This window comes from Aythya ferina, assembly GCF_964211825.1.
Source record: "Aythya ferina genome assembly, chromosome: 2".
NCBI classification, from domain to species: Eukaryota; Metazoa; Chordata; class Aves; order Anseriformes; family Anatidae; genus Aythya; species Aythya ferina.
The window spans coordinates 95,802,610-95,821,867 of NC_140297.1; the positions used below are offsets into that span (position 1 = coordinate 95,802,610).

A 19,258-nucleotide genomic window follows, 5' to 3' on the forward strand; every position below is an offset into this window, starting at 1 on the left:
TAAGTACCCCCTGAGTACCCCCTGAGTCACAATGACTTTAACCAGTGGTCAAGTAATGGACTTGTGAGATTTCAGACAGACAAAAATAGTATCAGAGGTTTCTGGTTACTTATACTTTAATTGCTCAATTAAAAAAAAAATATATATATATAAAGCAAAAATTACTGTACTAATCCTTTCAAACATAAAAGTTAAAAAAAAAAAAAAAAAAACATATTTTGAAGATCTGCTACTGTTACTATTCAGAAAACCCAGACAACATCAGTTAAATGGTTTTATTCTCAAAACAACGGATCAACAATATAAAATACTTTAATACTATTTATGCTTAAATATCAGTGACAGATTACACAGTTCCTTAAATAAAGTGCTATTTTTACAAATAGGTATTTTGTGTTTACTTTTACTGCTGTTCTAACTTCTTAATATTGAGTAGATAAAGTGTATTTTAGTTACTGAAGAATGCAGCATTGCTTTTCCTTTAGACTCCTCCTCATGAAGCCACTGTATTTTCAACTTGGACTCTTTTGTCTGTCTTCAGCCAACAGAGGCATATTCAGTTATGTATTTCTCCATGTAGAAGCTCTCATTCATGGTGATTTTCGTTCCTTCTTCCGTGCTCCCGTTCTTCTTGACTGTGCCCACATAGGCTTCTGTAGTGGGTTTACGTGGCAAGGTTTTGGTAGCAGGGAGCCATAGGGGTGGTTTCTGTGAGAAAGATCTAGAAGCTGCCCCATGTTTGGGAAGGGCCCCATTGTTTTCCAGATCCGAGCCAATAAGCGATGTTGTTTTGCGCCTCTGTGAGAGCATATTTAAGACAGGGAAAAAACGCTGCGCCACACAGCAGCCGGGAGAGTCAAGGGAGTGAGGGAACAGCCTTGCACCAAGGTCAGTGTAGAAGGAGGGGGAGAGGTGCTCCAGGCGCCGGAGCAGAAGTCCCCTGCGGCCTGTGGTGAGGACCATGGTGAAGCAGGATGTCCCCCTGCAGCCCATGGAGTACCACGGTGGAGCAGGGTTCCACGCTGCAGCCCGTGGAGGAGACCACGGTGGAGCAGGTGGCCCTGCACCGACGGAGGCTGCCGCCTGTGGAAGACCCCTGCTGGAGCAGATTCCGGGCCGGACCTGTAGCCCGTGGAGAGGAGCCCACGCAGGAGCAGGTGACCTGGCAGGAGCTGCTGCCCGTAGGGGAGCCAGGTTGGAGCAGTTTTCTCCTGAGGGATGGACCCCGTGGTACGGACCCATATCTGGAGCAGTTCTGAAAGAGCTGCTGCCTGTGGGAAGCCCACGTCGGATCAGTTCATCAAGGACTGCATCCCGTGGGTGGGACCCCACAGCACAGGGGACGAGAGTGACCGAGAAGGAGCGGCAGAGAAGAAGTGCTGTAGACTGACCATAACCCCCATTCGCCGTTCCCCTGCGCCGCTCGGGGGGGAGGAGGTGGAAGAGGGTGGATGGGGGGGGAAGGTGCTTTTGTTTTTTTTTTCCCTTTGTTTTCTCACTTCTCTCGCTTGTTAGTTGTAGGCAATAAATCTTACTATCTCCTTATGCCGAGTCTGTTTTGCCCGTTACAATAATTATTGCATGATTTTCTCGTCCTTATCTCAATCCTTGAGTCCTTTTCACATATTTTCTCCCCATTCCTCTTTGAGGAGGGGGAGTGAGAGAGCGGCTGTGGTGGAGCTCGGCGTGCCCACTCGAGCGGAACCACGACAGCTTCCTATGGGTTCTTCAGCTATAGGCACTAAAAAGTAGGATGAAAACATGAATCTTATATGGCCATTCTTCCTGCTTTTCTTTGTTCTTCTCAAATCCAAACCAATGAAGCCTTGAACAATTCAACTTGTAAGCTGAACTGCAGAAGCAATCTTTTTATTACTTCCTTTGATGCTTTGTGGCATTGGAATTATAAATGATATTACTTCAGAAAGTTCTGTACAGGTGCAGTTAGGACTAACATTTCAAATTTTCATTTCTATACTGGGATTGAATCAGCAAGATCCCAGACTTCACCATAAGAACAAAATCCTTTTTTTTCCAGTAGCTACCTCTTAGTAGCAACAGCTTCTTGTGGTTTTATAGAGCAGCCAGGTGCTGTAAAAGAAAAAAAATAAGAATAAAATCTGATAACCTACAGCCAGGAAGACTCACAGGTTTACTCGAAGAAGACAGACTAATTCCACAATTACCACAAACAGGTTCGTATTTCTTTATCTTGTTGTTATATCAGACTCCTAAAACTTGACCCTGTAATTCACTTTACTCATCCTAAGCCCTTTCCTGTATGGAGAACATATGAAAAATCAAAACCAGGGCGAAAAGGTCATCTGCTGCCATTAACCTTTCCAGTATCTCTCTTTTCTCAGTGTGTACCTTTCCATTTGCAAGTCTGTACGGGTTTTGCTCTTATGTCTTACTCTGCCATCTCTCTACCTCTCTCCTCTGGATAATTTCTATTTGATATTTATGACTCTGAATTCAGAAGTGCAAAGCAAATACACAAATCACTCCCCACTCTCTTCAACTTTATTGTCACATCTTTTTAAATAACTATATATTTATCTGCAGATATGTAAGTATGTATCAATATGCAACATAAAATATTAGGTAAAGAGAAACTGGAAGATCAGAATTACTGCAAAAAAATAATATTAATCACAGATTGAATGGCGCCGTATTCCTTTTTCACCATAGGTATAGTTTTTCTTCATCTAACGTGTATCTGCAGAACATTCAACTTATTCTTCCAGTACCTACATCCTCCCTTTGTTCAGTGCCACTGCCCAACATCAGGGTATTCCCTTTAATTCCTGCCTGCTATGAGAACAGCATTACATTCAGGTGAGGGAAGGCAGCTGGAAGTCTATGGGAAGTGATGAGGCTCATTTATTTATTTATTTTTTTACTTCCAAGCTTCAATAAACTTGATATTAGCAGGTGAACTAAGCTAACTGGCAGTTATATTCAACAAGCTATTTTTTTTTCTACCACACAATGAGGTTAAAAATGCCCTAGGAAAAGAAGAAAATTGTTGTCCTTTGTAATATAAACCTCGGATGATCACTTGCTTTTGCATGTCATTTTTGTAGTAACAAATTCTGTTACAAGTCTTAGACTCAGACACAGGAACTCCATGAACTATTTCAATTTTTATTTACTTATTTTAATCACAGAGATGAGATCTAACACTTCCTTAGATGAATGTTTTAACTAGCACACAGAATTTTATTTCTACTTTTAGTAAAGAAATCCTACTTCTACATTTCAGGAAGAAATCAAAGTTCTATGAAGAAAGGCTCTAAATTTAAAAGATGAAGCAGCAAGCTAATTCTACAAGGGCTTTTTTTTGACACAGTTCATTCACTGGGTTATAAAAAAGTTCTATCTTCCCAGTAGTTCCTGTTGTCAGGAACAGGGTGACTAGAACACTTTGGCAATTTTCCAAGATATATTTTTTTTTACCCCTTGGAAACTACCAAAGTATCAAAAACTCCACAATGTTCACACTTGCAATTAGTTCGTATCAGCACAATTTTCTGAAGGTTACCAATTAATTTCCCCTAAAAAAGCGACAAAGGCAACATTCTCCGTGCAAGCTCTGTTTTGCCTGTTCAGAATAGGGAGAACTGCAGCGCTCCAGATCCTAACAGCTTATGGGTCCAGTAGCCACTGCATTACTTACAGGTAGAGCAGTCATTTGTCTTATGCAGTTCAGGCAATGATTTAAATAAGGAGCTCTCACAGCCTGGACATGCAGCCTAACCTAGTATCATTGGCAGCAGCTAAGTCTCAATATCCTTCTGACAGAAAACAAATATATGTCAACGCCTATTGTTTTCTGCAAAGGAGAATCATCTCACTGCCAGCCCCAGGGGTGACACAGAACCTGACATACAAAGTAATCTCTCTTCCCACAGTGAACCTTACTATAATTGAAGTAGCTCAGCTGCCAAAACCCAACGTACAGTTGACAACTTTTCTACTAGTTCTTGTGGCGACTATCATAGAGTTCAGAAGCAATGACCTCAGAAGGAGCTGCTCAACCAGAAGGTAGCTGAGGATACAACCAACTAGCAATTGAGTTTGAACTGCCAAAAAATATCAATAAACTGCAGTATCTCCTCTAAACAAGCCTGTTGTGTGAAATTAGTTACACGATCAAGCCTTTACTTCTGATGGTATTGCTTTTACTACTTCTGCTTATTGTTTTTTTTTTTATTCTTCTAATGCTTTCTTAGAAGTGTAAATGTAAATAATTACTGCTCTTCTCTTTTCCATCCCAGAAATGTTCACATAGACGTTTTTATTTTTCTGCTGCCTGACATCTTGAAGCAGGTCTGATGAGCTCCTAACCCAGTGGCAGCAGTAGAGGTGCTGAGTCCAGGCTTTGGGAATGGGGTGCTTTCTGGGGAACTGCAGCTAACTGGAAAAATGTAGCTGCTGATGTGGGAAGGGTGGGGAAGTTGTACAGAGTCATGAGTTTGGTGATGGTAGTCAGTCTGCACACTTCCCAGAATTATAAGCTACATCTCTAGAAAGTGAGAAATTAAGTTTCTTTTCCCCTGCTTTTTCATTTCTGAGCCTTATGGGTACGTTCAAATCTCATTTCATTACCTTCTTTACATCCCTAAAGGCTGGAAACTTCATAAAGGCAAAGCTATACTTGCAGCCAATTCATTTTAGGTACTGAGCTTTTAAAATTACTCAACATACTGAGGAAATCACAGTAATAAGTATGAAACAGTGACACTGACACAGTTGGAAGAGCAGGATATTATTATCCTATGAGCTACATCTGGCTTTCTGAAAGGGAGAATCATCAGATGGCTTTCTTGCTAATGGTGTTCAGACACAAAGTGCCCAGAAAGGCTCCTAGGAAGACTTCTAGAGAAACTGGTGGTTATGGACCATGCAAAAACCATAAAAATTTCACATATTTTTCAAACACATCAGATAAGGCAGCCTGTTACAGATGCCACGATGCCATCCAATGATTAGAGTGTAATAAAAGCTAGGAAATTAAGTTCACATCAGAAAAGGTATATGTATACACAATGGAAAAGCTTGGGAAGGTTTCCGTTTCAGAAGCCTTCTTTATGTGGGACTCACTCCAAGGTATCTTAACCTGAAGTACTGGTTTAAAAAAAAAAAAAAAAAAAAAAAAAAAAAGGTTACAAAACAAAAGCACAAAGCAAGTAACAACAAATCTCTTAAGCCAAAAGTTCTAGAGGGACTCAGTGGCTAAGCAGCTGAACTGCTGAGTTCCGAATGCAGGTTCTTGTTTAAATTGCCAGGTAAATGAGAACTGATGCTCATCTTTCTAAGGGTTCCAGTGGATCCAGGGAAACCTCGACCACAGACATGACAGTAGTAAGAGGCAGATTTGTATGAACTATGACAAAAAATTGAAATAGTGAACATTTGAAATTTTGTGGAAAAGAATTGCCTCATCAACCTAATGGAATTCTTTGAAGGTACCAACAATCTCATAGACAAAAGAGATCCACTTGATGCATGGATTTTTATTTCACAAGGCCAAAGGTTGGTTCTTAAGACAATGAAGAAGCCACAGAGTAAAAACATATCTTGCATGGATAACTAACAGGTTAGAAAGTGCTGAGGAATTTTTGAAACAGCAAGGAGGCCATGACATGCTACAGCTGAGCAAACCAAGCTACCAGGATGACTATGAGGAGTTGCCATAACGATGTTCCCTTATCACCCAACTGAAGAATTAAAAATATTGTTGCCAGCAGCTGGCTTCAAGGACAAGATCTACGTGACTGCTAATCACATGGGGGTTGTTGTCTTGCAGGTGGGGTTGTTTTCTTGCAGGTGTTTTGTCTGAGTGCTTTCGACCAATAATCTTGTGTGAGACACTATCCACCCCTGCTAAATTTGCTATAAAAAAGTCAGGCTATTCGGGTAATAAAGAGAGAGCATTATCTGACCATATTGGTGTGTGTCTTGACTTTGGCTGTTCTTCCTGCAACAAGAAAGCAGAGGACAGAAGGTGGGAGTAAATAGTAATTTTCCATGGTGGAAAGATTCACCATTTCACAGAGATCTGCACGAGGACTCAGGGTATTTGACATATGACTTGGAAAAAGGCAGGTAGATTCAAGCAACACATTTTCTTAAGTTATCCATGTAAATAAAAAAAAAAAAAAAAAGGCAAAAAGAAAACTGGAAAAAGGACTTCATGAAACATCAGTGACCAGACAATGTGGCAGACAAAACTTGATGAAGATAAAAATGAACTAGTATGAAGCAAGGCATAAAATGATAGTCTCTGAGCTCACACTCAGTAGATGATCTGGGTTGTAACACACAGTGTTCCAATAAGGATTGATTCAGTCCTCTATTGTAGCCAAAAAAAAAACAAGTACTAGAAAAAAATAGGAAAGGGCAAGAGAACTGAAAACAGAGAAGACAGCTGAAAAACACTGGCTGTATCATGTGTAAATTAATGGCATGCCCACATCTTGAATGTTTTATGGTACCTTCAAGTCTGAAAGGATATAGTAGGAAATGAAATGAGGATAGAACAACTATAGCAAAGGGAATGCTTAAGGAGCCTATGAAAGTCTTCAATCTGAAAAAAAAAAAAAATATATATATATATATGACTGAAGAATAACGTCAGATATCTGTAAAACCATCAGTGGCATGGAGGCAGTGAAGAGGAAACAAGTTGTCTACTGTATCTTCTGATCTGGTAGGATGAAGCAAAAGACACTGAGAGTTCAAAACAAATGAAAGCAAGCAGCTCTCAACACAAATGTCAAATAAGACCAGATGAAATAGCCAAACACAGCTGTATGAATCTTGGATCTGATTCAGTACAGCTGCTCATATGTTCTAAAATATTATACATTCCTGGAAATTACTTCAAGTTCCATAAATTGCATAAGGGTCCCGTTGCTACTTTTTACAATAAAAAGCAGCTTACCTGGTGCAGAAACTTCATTCATCTACATGCACTTTTCCTCCTCGTCCTTTGTTAGTGCTTCTGTTGCTGTCTCTCAGCCAAATCTACTTCATGAAGCTCTCACACACAAAAACCCACAAGCTAGATCTCTGATGAGCCTCCTTGCAGCATCTTGTCAATTGGTCTGCAGGAGCAAGTGGTGCCTCAATTCATACAAAAGGATGTTCTAACCAACTCTGGACCACCATTACTTTTTTCTACTGTCTTCAAGATACCAACAAGTTGCTTGGAGACAAGTTACATCTGTATGTTTCTTCAGCTCTTGAGTAATTCCAGTTCGCTGCAGCATGTTACCAAATCCCAAATACCAGCTTCTGCTCACCCAGCAGTACCTACAGAAGAGGCTCTTCAAGTCTGGAATGTTATCAAGAAACATCCAGAAGTTCCTACACAAGGATGACTGCTCTGAGAATGGGAAGTAAGCTGCACTACGCATATAGTGACACCTGACAGTGGCTTTCAGCCAAGCAGACTACAGAGAAGAAAGTAGCCTAACTACCCCAGCAATGCCCAGTTTTCACCAAGACAGCAGTGAGACCTACAGTTTGCACCTGCTTTCACAGATCTAGTGACATTCAGCTGATTGAGACTGGAACAACTGGGACTGACACTCATTATTTAGGCCTACCAAAGCATACAATTGCTCAAATGTTATTTACCATAACCACTAAACGAGTGGAGCAATTGTGTGCGTGGATGCAAACCTCAAAATAAGCAGCTGAAGGAAAGTAAGAAGTACCTAAGAAGGTAAATTTCTCAAGGCCATTCAATGGCTTTCTTGTTCCTCCCCAAACACAGATCCAGAAATGCTGGTAGGAATGGTCTTCAGTAACAGATGTAGATCTATCTGCCTTTGACTCAGGTGGTTAGTAGGGCAGGGGTTTAAGGCTTTTATATTTAGGTGTGACTGTAGTAAATGTATTCACTCATTGCGGGTCAGGAACACCTTTCTATACATTTTGATAATAGATCTAGATTTTGATTATGGATACTACATTTTAAAATGCAGTTTCTTCTCCAACAGTGGCTAGCAATTAACATTGATGGTTGGAATAGATGTATTACTGTATTGTATTACTATACGTGTTTCTATATTATACTATAGATATATTACTATAGGTAATCATACAAAAATATTACATATAAAAAATAAATATATACACACACAAATACATAATTAAGATAGCCATTTAAGCCAGTATACTAAATTGCAAACCTCAATCATATTGAATCTACTTGATCATACCAAGGAAAACTGTCTGATATGAACAGTATGCAAAAGCAAACTACGTATCATACAGAAACTCACCTCCCACTGCTGCCCTTCATCATATACTACGGTTTGCTACACTTATATCCATTTTCTGTGTTCAGTAGTAATAAATGCATAACAACTATCTTGTTCTCCTTTCAGATAATGCTGATGTGTGCATAAAATCTTCCAGATACTTCTTTACCTTGAAATCTTCTCTACAGTCTCAGCAAAAGAGATGGACATGCATCAATCATTAACCCAGATAGTGGTTCCCTAGCTCGTTTGTCACATTCTGTCCTCTAGCTATTATTAATTAGAAGCACTCATATATTGTTCAATTAACGTCGGGTGCTACTTACTTTGGGAATGACCAGGAGGTCGTGTGTTACTAACACTACTCTCAAAGGAAGAGTGGAAGTTGTGTATAGTTTCTTGTAAAATCTGTCTCTCTCGTCCCTGTGAAAGAAAAATAAATTAAAATGAAGTATTTCTGTTTTACAAATTAATTTATCATGAGTTCATAAAAAGATATGAAAATATGCGTTTCTATGCCCAGAGAGTCACAGTGCACTACTAGGAAGAACAACAAATCCTTACCTCCCAGATACGTAGAAAGCCTTGTGGTCATCTTCCTGAAACTGCTTCTACAGCAGTAGAAGCATTTTCAGGATATTCTCCATGGCTATAAAGCATGGAACATCATCCACCTCCCCAGGTTTTGTTTGTTTTGTTTTGTTTTTCAGTCTTATCACCTGTTGCTTTTAATTTTAACTTGGTGGAATTATCTTTATGTTTTGTTTATTTGAGTTTCCAGTATCATAGAGAGAAAATAAACCTTGAAACTTAAAAAGCAGCTGAGCAGTGTCAGCAGGTGTAATTAAAGAGATGCTCCGGTCCATAATCTCTCTCTGATGCAAATATTCCTTACTCTACGCTATTCCTCAAATTAGTAACCGTGAATATAAAATTAAATGGCTTCAAAAATATAGGGAATCAGATAAGTGCTATTTATATAGTCACAAAAAAAAATCAAAAAGGAGACCTTTTTCATTATATTCTTTTTAGTGCCACTGAAATCAACATTCACTAACTGTAACAGGACCAATGTTCGTGTTAGAGTTAGCTTCTCATATGATTGTCAATGCTCTGCAAAAGAACTGTACAGTTACTGAACTAGGAAAGAGTTAGTGAAAGAACAGGGAGTACCACAAAGCAATGTGCTTTTAACTAACCAAATATGTTAAATGTTTTGTTTGGAAAACATTTGTTTAGCTTTTCTATCTAACATCTGCAACTGAATTTTCAAATATATGTTGAATTAACAATACAACCAAACCTTGAATTAGTTTACTAAGCACAGTACTTCAAAACAAACCTTTCCTGCATTCAGTTCAGAAATAGCTGCCAGAATTTGCTGCCTTGATCCATCAGTTTTAATACCCAGCTCTTTCAGATCGCCATCAGTAAGAGTAAGGAAAGCTTCCATATCCACCTGCATACGAAGAAGCAAAAAATAGTATTTATCTAAGCACCGATTCATTACTGAAGGACAGATTTTATTTTAATAAGTTGTATAAACTCACTGGAAACACTGTAGAACAAAAATGTTTAATGACTTACCAGCACCAAATGGTACCCACTTTTCCACTGTGCTCTTAGGTTTTAAATCAGCTGTTAATAATTCAGCTAATTACGATAATATGATAACAGATTTTAAATATTCCTAGATTATATTGTTTTTAGAAAAGCACAGTCAATACAAAATATAGTCTCCAAAAAAAAAATCCTCTCCTTGCTGTAGCAGTTAGTTGGATAAGACAACAGTTTTTCTCTCTATTTTTTAAAAGCATTTTTCAATTTTCAGAATCTTATGTGTACTTTTCCAGTGTCTCCTGAGGAAAACTTAGGGTTTGTTCATATATGAGTTTATGCTATATCAAAACATCCATAAAGTTGTGATAAAAACAAACATCTGAAACTTCATATTGATACAAACTTCACACACAGAAGTGTTTCTACAAAATGATTCCTTCCCTAACACTCAGGGGAAGGATAATAAGCCCAGTGCATTGTGAAGCAGCTAAAGAATTTGTTATACGGTGCTGAATCCTGAACTCCACAGCAGTGGCAATCTATTACATGTCTATTCACTGCCCTCTGCCTTCAAACAACCACACATACAGGTATTACTCATATCTGATAATGTCTTAAACACTGTAATGAATTATTTTTGCTTATTTTCAGTAATGTGTCTTTTAATTCCATCCTTCAGGCAAGTCACTGTCACGGGTCTCATCTACAGTGATGCTTAGCTTTCCCAAAAATCTCCTGCTTATTCACAGCAGATAAGAGAAAGCAGCCATCTCAGTGACTCGCACCCTGCTGCTCTCCATCTGCAAGAGAGGTTCCCGCTGTGATTCCAGGAACGATACAGTGTGTCCTATAAAATCTTTATGCCCATTGGATACAGACAGAAAGAGAGAAATCAGGATGTAAAAAAAAAGGGGGAAAAAAAATTGAAGCATCAATCTATAACAAAATTGTAAATTCGCTGTAAAAACCACTGATACTTGCAGTTTCCTGGAGAACTCTAGAAATACCACTTGATCCATGTTTCAAGGTCCTTCAGCCAAAAATTGTTGTACAACTTCAAAGTTGATAATTTGGATCACAATTCTAATGCAATATGTGTTGCACCATACTTTTCTAGAATTTTTTTTTTTTTTAAATTACCTCTTGTTCCTCAAAAATAGGTTGATATTTCTCAAGTGACAATTTTTTAAGGATGCCAGTCAGCTCATCTGCAAAAACAAAACAAGGGTCAGAAAAGATCAATTTTATTGATCTCTCAAGAGATCACTAATGAACCACTAAGGTTATATTATTAAATGATATATTTCACACAATGACACATGACAGCAAAAGCCCGATCACATTTACTCTGCATCAGAAGTAAAAATATTGTTGTGTTCTCACCTACTTCAATATACTGTAATTCTATCTAATTGTACCTTTCTAGGATAAAATTCTTTGTTTTGCATCCTTTTTTCTTCCTCATAAAAAGGATCTTAAAAAAATGTACCTCTGAGGGCAACTTATGCATTTCCATGTCTAAAATGCAGGTGCTTGGCCCCAGATGGCTGACCCAGATCACGCAGTCTATACAGAAAACTCCTCAAGCAGGCACTGAACTGAATGAGGTATTTCTGTATCATGATCCCGGAATGCAAGATGTAATGCAAGCAACTACCCAGTCACTCATTCAAAACCCTGATATAACAAGGGTATGCCTGAACCTCTTCTCCTCAAGTACCTGGCATCCAGTATTAAACACACTATTAAAGCTTTACTCCAGCTAAGATGAAGCTTGGGCAGAATTTAAGTTCCATAAGTTTACTTTCCCAGGATAACAGCACTGGATATTGGGTTTCATCTCAAAGAGCACGAAAATTAGAAGTTGGAGAACCTGATAGCAATTCTTAACACACATTTAAAATGTCATTAGACAGTCAAAAGACAACTGCAGTTTTAGAACAACCCGCCATTAACTCTCTTAATTACACAGTACCTCTCTCACTTCAGGATCCTGTTTATTTTTATCACTTTGCTGTCACAATTGACTAACATTTTCCCCTCACCCCTGACAGTATCACCAGTGATCAACTGAATGAGAGAATCAAAATCAAAATGAAGAACATGAATGAAAACATTACAGCACAAAACGATATTAAATATACTCTATATAAACTCACATTTATTGTAAAGATAATCACCATTCCACTCCCAATTTTGCTTTTGTTTATTTCACTTCTTTGACTTTTGACTGTCCTATTTCTTTCACCCCCAGTAGAAACATGAAAGAGAATTTCACTCTCTAAGCTTCTCAAAAGACATCAGGTATCTTGAGATGAACACATTTTTCTGTTCAGCATTCTGGAAGCCTCCTTGTTCACACAGAAAAGCTCACAGAAAACTGAAGTGATAACTCCAGCTGAGTCTTATTTTTGCTAGAGTTTGGCTTTTTACCTCAAGGCCAATTTGTTTGGTATGCTTAACATGATTTGTAAGGGTTGACATGGTTTCAGGCTAAAAGCTTTAGCACCCTAACTGAGGTCAGTCCATGGGAAAAGATAGCCAGCTGTAAAAATGCAGTGAGAGGACTTCACACAGCTTGATGAAAAATACCATCTTAAAGAAACAAAATAAAAGTTAGATTAGAAGCCCTCGGATATATTATCAACTTTTTTTCTTCTTAGCTTGGCTACCCTTCTCATTTTTCAGCACACTGTTGTGCTTAAATTTTAGGCTGGAAGAAAATTCCAGGATCTTTAAAACCTAGAGACTTGCTGTCATAAATGATATCACAGAGTGGCCAGTCACTTTCTTCTATTCTGGGAGCAACTGGAAGAAGCCTTCTGCTGAAACAACAATGTGGTGACCATCCACCACAACTGCTGGGCTGAGGCTGAAACCCTGATGGAGGGGCCACAACCTCCCCATGCAGAAGCTTACACCCAAACAGACCTCAAGAGGAGCAGAAGAGCTGCCCTCCATTGCAGGGACCATTTAGTAGGTAAGGAACTGTCTTGAAGGTCGCACCCAGAGAGTGGTGGCCAACTCTATGTCCAAATGGAGGCCGGTGACGAGTGGTGTCCCTCAGAGGGTTTGTCCTGGAACTGGTATTGTTTAATATCTTTATGAACAACAGACAGTGGGATCGAGTGCACCCTCAGCAGGTTGGCAGATGACACCAAGCTGTGTGGTGCAGTCGATACAATAGAAGGAAGGGATGCCATCCAAAGGGATTTGCACAAACTTCATAAGTTGGTCCACATGAAACTAATGAGGTTGAACAAGTCTAAGTGCAAGGTGCTGCACATGGATTGGGGCAATCCCAGATGTGAGCACAGACTGGGAGAACTCACTGAGAGCAGCCCTCCAGAGACGGACTTGTGGGTTCTGGTGGATGAAAAGCTCAACATGAGCCAGCTGTGAGTGCTTGCAGCCAAGAAGGCCAACTCTCGTAACCAGGGGGTTGGAAATAGCTAATCTTTAAGGTCCCTTCCAACCCAAACAACTCTACAATTCTTTGACAAACAAGCTGTAATTCTAATACTTTTCACAAACTTAGACAATGTTTTCAACTGTAGGCCTTTCAGGATTTTTTTCTCTTTCCCTCTTCCTGTGTTATACACTAAGTTTGAACAACCCCAGAATCCTTTTTTTTTTTTTTTTCTTTAATATATATCCTGCACTGCATAATGTTTCACTTCTGCTTTTTCACAAAATCTTTGCTTTACTTATCCTATACCCATACCTACTCTCCCTACCTACGTCTTTATAAAGGTTCTGGGAGCTTTGCCACATTACTCCTTTTTAGCAACTATTAGTACTATTCTATAGGAGTAGGGTAAGATTACCTTTCTCCAAGTTTTCACAGCCTCCTTTTACTCTCACATGGTTTCTTCTTTCATGATTCTCTACATCACTGGTTCTCAGAATAGGGAAAAGCTGTTGATGGTCCACCAACTGATTGCCTAAAAAGAAACCATGCGCACTTCTGAACCACTCTGCCTACTGGTCCTTCACAGTGATGATCAGAGAAAATGAATTAGAAAATTAATTTAAATTTTCTTGAAATAAAAAGAAATTTAACATTGCATAACTTACTCTACTGATAACTGCTGGGCTTCTGACTTGTTGCTCCTAAATAAACTCACAGTAAGAAAAGCCCTTGAATTAAAGGACCACTCAAGCATGAAAGTCACAAGCACAGTGAACCCCAAACTACTTAGGCTCCTGACAACCTATACTTCTGCCACAGAGGAAACTCACTGTATCGTGGCACTAGCAGTGTAGTCATAAAGCCCTGCTTCTCAAGGAGAGAGTGTAACAGCTGATAGGTTGGAGAATTCCCCTTCTTATCCAAGAACCAGTTCTCTTCCCTTTATGTATTTCTAAACTGACAACTCTTATGTTATCAAGCCATCATTATAAAATGGCACTAAAATGTGAAAGGATTTTCTCCAGCAGTCAGTACAATATGTTACAGCTAAGCCATGATAAGAGGACAGAAAGTGGGTCAAATACCACCTCCTTTTAGTGTCAACTACAAGGAAGTACAGTGCCAGTACAAAGTTAAAATAAACGAAAATAAAAATCAATCCTGACACTTGCAAAAACAAACAAAGCCCACCAGAAATAGGAAAAGTGCCTCTTGCAGAAACTAGATAAAAGATACCCACATTTCTTATTTAAAAGATTCTGAGTCATGTTATTTTTCTTGCTTTTTTGAAATGTTTACAGGGGGAAAAAAATGAAGTAATTGATATCCTGTTTCCAATATGGTGAGAGGACTTTTTAAAATAAATGTAATTTAGATCTAAAATTTCAAATTAAAAAGCAGTGATCTCACTGGAAAAGTAGTAACCTAAAATGAAAGGTCAAAATAAGGCTACGTTTTGCAATTCAAAAAAAAAAAGCAATACAGCTCTTAAAAGCAGATACGTGTACCTATGAATTGTTATGAAACAAAATTTTATTTCTGTAACGATGTGCTTCACCAAATTTATTAAAAATATATTTTTCACTTCAGATTTGGAGAACATACGTTTTCTACACTTAGTAAAGAGTGGAAAATCAGGATTTAAGCCACAAAGAGGGAGAGGGGAGAGAAAGGATGTGCTGTAAGAGTGGTCTACCTACATGCTCTATGCTAGCTTTGAGATGGTAATTATCTCCCTCTAAATGGAAGAGATCACAGCTTTTGGAAGATAAATAGATGCAGCTACTGCTGGAATGTTAATCCCAAATCAGAAAACTGAAGTATTTCAGTTAGAATACTGAAGTATTCAGTCAGAATACTGAAGTATTTTTTCCTAGAAAGAAAACAACTCTCACTCTCATGCTGATAAACAATAATCCAGTACAATTACAGCTTTAAACACTATGTGCTCTTGATAAATGTAATTACAGAGACCTACTCACCATCTTCTGTAATAGTACCACTGCTGGAACCGTTGCTCTTGGCCTGTCTGTGAGAAGAAGAGAGAGACGACTCCACGTTGTGAACCTTAGGAGACGGGGAGGGTGATGGGGAAGGCGTGAGAGTTGGTGATGTGCTTTTAGATGTAGATGAAGTCCCAGATGGAGGTCTTTTGTTCATCTCCAGTTTTTGCTATAGTTAATGATATAATCATTTCATGAATAAAAAAGTAGAAAAAAAGGTGTTTACCTATATATGATGCTTCAATATTATTTATGATTCATATTATTTCTGCAGAGCACATATTCACAACTAGAAGTATCTGCTTGATCTATATTGAAATAATTGGAGTAATATATCTTAAGTCAGTCCCTAGGAGAGTTAGTCCCTCAAACTCATTAAGGCAAACACATGCATTAAGGCTGCAATTTTGGAAAAAGAAAATTATTTTGCATAAAACAATTCCATATATAAGCATTACAACTACTCTGGATAAAATCTGAAGTTATTTTGACTCAGGTCAACAGAACAGAGGTCTTTTTCATTGAGAAATTTAATCAAATAAACTCTCAATTAAAGCTTCTCAAAGTATATCAGATGATATTTTCAAGTAACACTTCATGTTAGATTAACAGAAATAAGTAGCAAGCATAAACCAAGTTTTAGGTGCACTTAAACACCTTGCTTCACTGGAATGAAAGTTTCCAATCAATACGTAAACTTGATATTATCTAACATCAGTTAAGTGATTCCAAATTTATTAATATTTTACAAATACTTAATTAATGTGGAGGCATGGAAATGGGAAAATTAGTGAATTATAAATGAGTTTAAAAAAAAAAACACACACCAAACATATGTAGGTACATCAGTCTTTTCAAAGAATAGTTAATGTAACTCACATCCTAAATTCCTAGATCTACCTACCACTTCAAACATTTTGATGTTTGCACTATATGACCTAAAGAGAAGTCTACATCATTTTCTCCTGGATTCCTGAATTCACAGTTTAAATTAAAATACTTTTGTCAGTCAGGATGCTGTAAGATAGACATAAGAAAAACACTGAGGTAGGTAAAAAGGCAAGAAGGAGAGAGCGTATGTGATTCCTGGCTCTCTAAGTTTTGCTACTGTGCTGTGGCATAAAGGGAGCATTTCTAGTTAATCAAGAAGATACAGATTAAAAAGATTAACTTAAGTTTGTAGCATTCTTCCATTACTCTGTTCTACACCACAATGCACTATGTCCTCAGTCCCTGCATTTGACTAGAAGCATGATACAGATTTGAGAGGTTTCTGCAGAACACTGTGAGCTCATTTTTATGTTTTATCCCTTGATACATTCCCAAATTTCTCTGTAGTCTATTATTTTACATTTGTGTTTTAAAATGTTCTTCCTTCTTTGGTGCATTGTCTGCATTTATGTAAATTAAATCACTCTGTAAATTGTTACTCAGCCTTTTGCTTCTCTTCTTTAAGGCTTGTACAATCTATACCCTCATGAACAGCTTTTGAAAATGGAGCAGTGTAACATCACAGCACTCTTTAGATCAGTTATTTCCAAGTTTAGACAGCATGATCTTAACGGGAGGGCTCAAGCATTTCCACGATGGATATGGGCGCTAAATTTCCAGCACTTAAGCTGTTTATTACAACCACAAAGTAGCTTGCTTAAACTCTTGGCAGCCAGTGTGGATCCCTATGCAATCGCATACTGCCAACAGAAAACTTTTGTTTGTGTATCATGTCTGAGATGATCTTCTGGACATCTATACAGAGATCCACATTCATTCCTTTTTTTTTTTTTTTTTTTTTTTTTTTAAATCAATGGATAGACTGAACTTCATCTAGACATCTAAGCAAAGAGCACTGAAAGAATTGTTGCCTTTCCAACACACAGGCATCAATTTTATTTAAAAAAAAATTCAATAGTATGATGAACTGCCTTCCCAGAAGATGATTTACAGGGCATCACTGCTCTCTACTTCTCTATCCCCTATTATCTAATGTCTTCTACTGTGAGTGGGAATAGTAATTAAACTTCTTACTGGCAGCATTGCTGTAATAACAGGTCCTAATACCTGCAGCTCAAAAGTTACAGGAACAGGTATTCTCTCTTAATAGGCCAGCTAATATAATCAGGGAAAAAAGTGTAATAACGTTTTTTGGGCATACCAACTTTCTGAAATTATTTCCAAGCTAAAATGAGCTGAGAGCAACTGCTGGGAGTTTAATTAGAAATATGTTGGTCAGACCACCTCTGAAAGGAAAAGCACATGGTACCTGTTCAATAGAGGAGACTTTAAGGAGCGAAAAGGATAATGAAGTAGCTTTGTCTACAGGAAAGAAAGAGACAGATCATTTATAACCTGGGGAGCACTTATGCGGGTAGAAGGCAGAAAAGATTATGAGTCCATAGCTTCTGGGGTCCAGCAGAGTTGTAGCTCCCAATCCCATCTTTGAAAAGTGACTTGTAGTCTCTTTAGAATCAAGGCTGACAGATAAGAGACAACGTGACTGTTCATGGAAACTGTTCTGATGCTGGCAGTTGCACACTTTTCTTTGTCTGACCATTGTTTGCCAGAAATTTCACTTATTAAATCACTAAACTATTTTGCAACTTCATTTATCATCGAATTTACCTTATTAAATATATATTTTGTTTATTGTTGCCATATAAGACATCACAGAATGAGATAGCAAAGGTAGTAATTTTTTATTATGGCCATTTTTGTTTCTTGAGGCACAACTCTAAGAAGAATTTCACAAACAAATGCAAAGAACACAAAACAAAATAAAGGGTTGTTTGGAGATTCCACAAGCAAAAAAAAAAAAAAAAAAAAAAAAAAAGAAATTTTGCTCTTGGTCATGTATACTACCATTTGCAGAATACCAGAATTTAGAACTAAAACCCTGAGTCTTGCTTTCTTTCTCTTTCTCTCTGAAATTTAAACTTTCCCCATGTGAATCAACAGACAGATTTCACGATAGTGAAATCCACATCTCCTGCTATGATGCTACTCTCTAATTTGTCTCTGTGAAGAGTAAAGATTTTTGATCTTTACCCTTTAAGGTTTTGCACTATACAGCTGTTAGCTTCAAAGTATGCACACAAAAAAAATAAACTGGCAGGTCATGAGGGCAAAGCCATTTCAGGAAATTCACATGAAATTCAGCACAGATAATGTAGCCTGCATTTGTGAGCAAAACCTGGCTTTGGTTATGAGAACTGAACGCTCATACTGTTTGAAAATAACACCTCATGGATGCATACATGCATACTTTAGGGGTGGACAGATCCCAGTACACACAATCTCACATTCTTCACTCAGGTTGTGCCTTTGGAGGGAAACTAGCTATACCATTTCAGAGGAAAGCTCAGGATTAAATAACATGTAAAAATGCTGGACTCAGTCAGGGCCGTAGGAAGAAGTCATAAGAAACATAGTACACATGTACCCTAAGTATTACATTTATTGCTTTTAAAAGAGAGTGAAAATAATAATAAACCAAAATCATATTTTATTATGTCTGACCTTTCGAGAATTTGTAATGAGAAGGAAGGTTTGTAGAGCTGAAAAGTTTCCACTACTGTAACAGCTTATTCATTCATTTTAGGCTGTGTAATGTCATGCAGTTGTATTTATGAATCACCCATGACTGAGGCATGGCCTATTAAAATAAACCAATTTAGAAGTAGAAAAAATTGCATTCATCTGTACCTTTACTACATGTCCATTGCCAACAGTTTGAGCACACTGCAAATCAGACTGGGTGGATGAAGGAGTTGGCTGGACTGGACTATTCTGTTGGCTGGGCTTCTGTTCAGGTAAGCCTGCTGCTTTTCTTCTCTGGGCTGCGATTTGAGACAAAACATTATCTGCACTGCCACCTAAGGAAAAAAAGAAACCAAACACAGAGTCAAGGAGACCATCACTTTTAAAAGTCTGTTAATCCTCAATTTGCCTTTCTTCACCACTCACTTCCTCTTCAAAACAGACTGCACTAAATAAGAGAACATAAATACATG

At 38.1% G+C, this 19,258-nt stretch overlaps 1 protein-coding gene across 3 annotated transcripts in view; it reads right to left on the minus strand.

Moving 5' to 3' along the window:
- Nucleotides 1-261: 261 nt before the first annotated feature.
- ANKS6 (ankyrin repeat and sterile alpha motif domain containing 6) overlaps nucleotides 262-19,258 on the minus strand; it is a 45,602-nt gene continuing 26,605 nt past the window's right edge. Inside the window, exons 11-18 of one of the 3 annotated variants that reach the window (XM_084510821.1) lie at nucleotides 18,951-19,120; nucleotides 15,231-15,420; nucleotides 13,664-13,780; nucleotides 10,977-11,044; nucleotides 9,619-9,735; nucleotides 8,603-8,699; nucleotides 1,713-1,741; nucleotides 262-649 (exon numbers count right to left, since the gene is read on the minus strand). In XM_084510821.1, coding sequence (XP_084366947.1) covers nucleotides 587-649; nucleotides 1,713-1,741; nucleotides 8,603-8,699; nucleotides 9,619-9,735; nucleotides 10,977-11,044; nucleotides 13,664-13,780; nucleotides 15,231-15,420; nucleotides 18,951-19,120 — 851 coding nt within the window. In that variant the 3' untranslated portion in view covers nucleotides 262-586. Of the gene's footprint in view, nucleotides 650-1,712; nucleotides 2,092-6,949; nucleotides 7,321-8,602; nucleotides 8,700-9,618; nucleotides 9,736-10,976; nucleotides 11,045-13,663; nucleotides 13,781-15,230; nucleotides 15,421-18,950; nucleotides 19,121-19,258 lie in introns of those variants that run through there. The other 2 variants (XR_014690040.1, XM_084510822.1) reach the window with 2 other exon arrangements.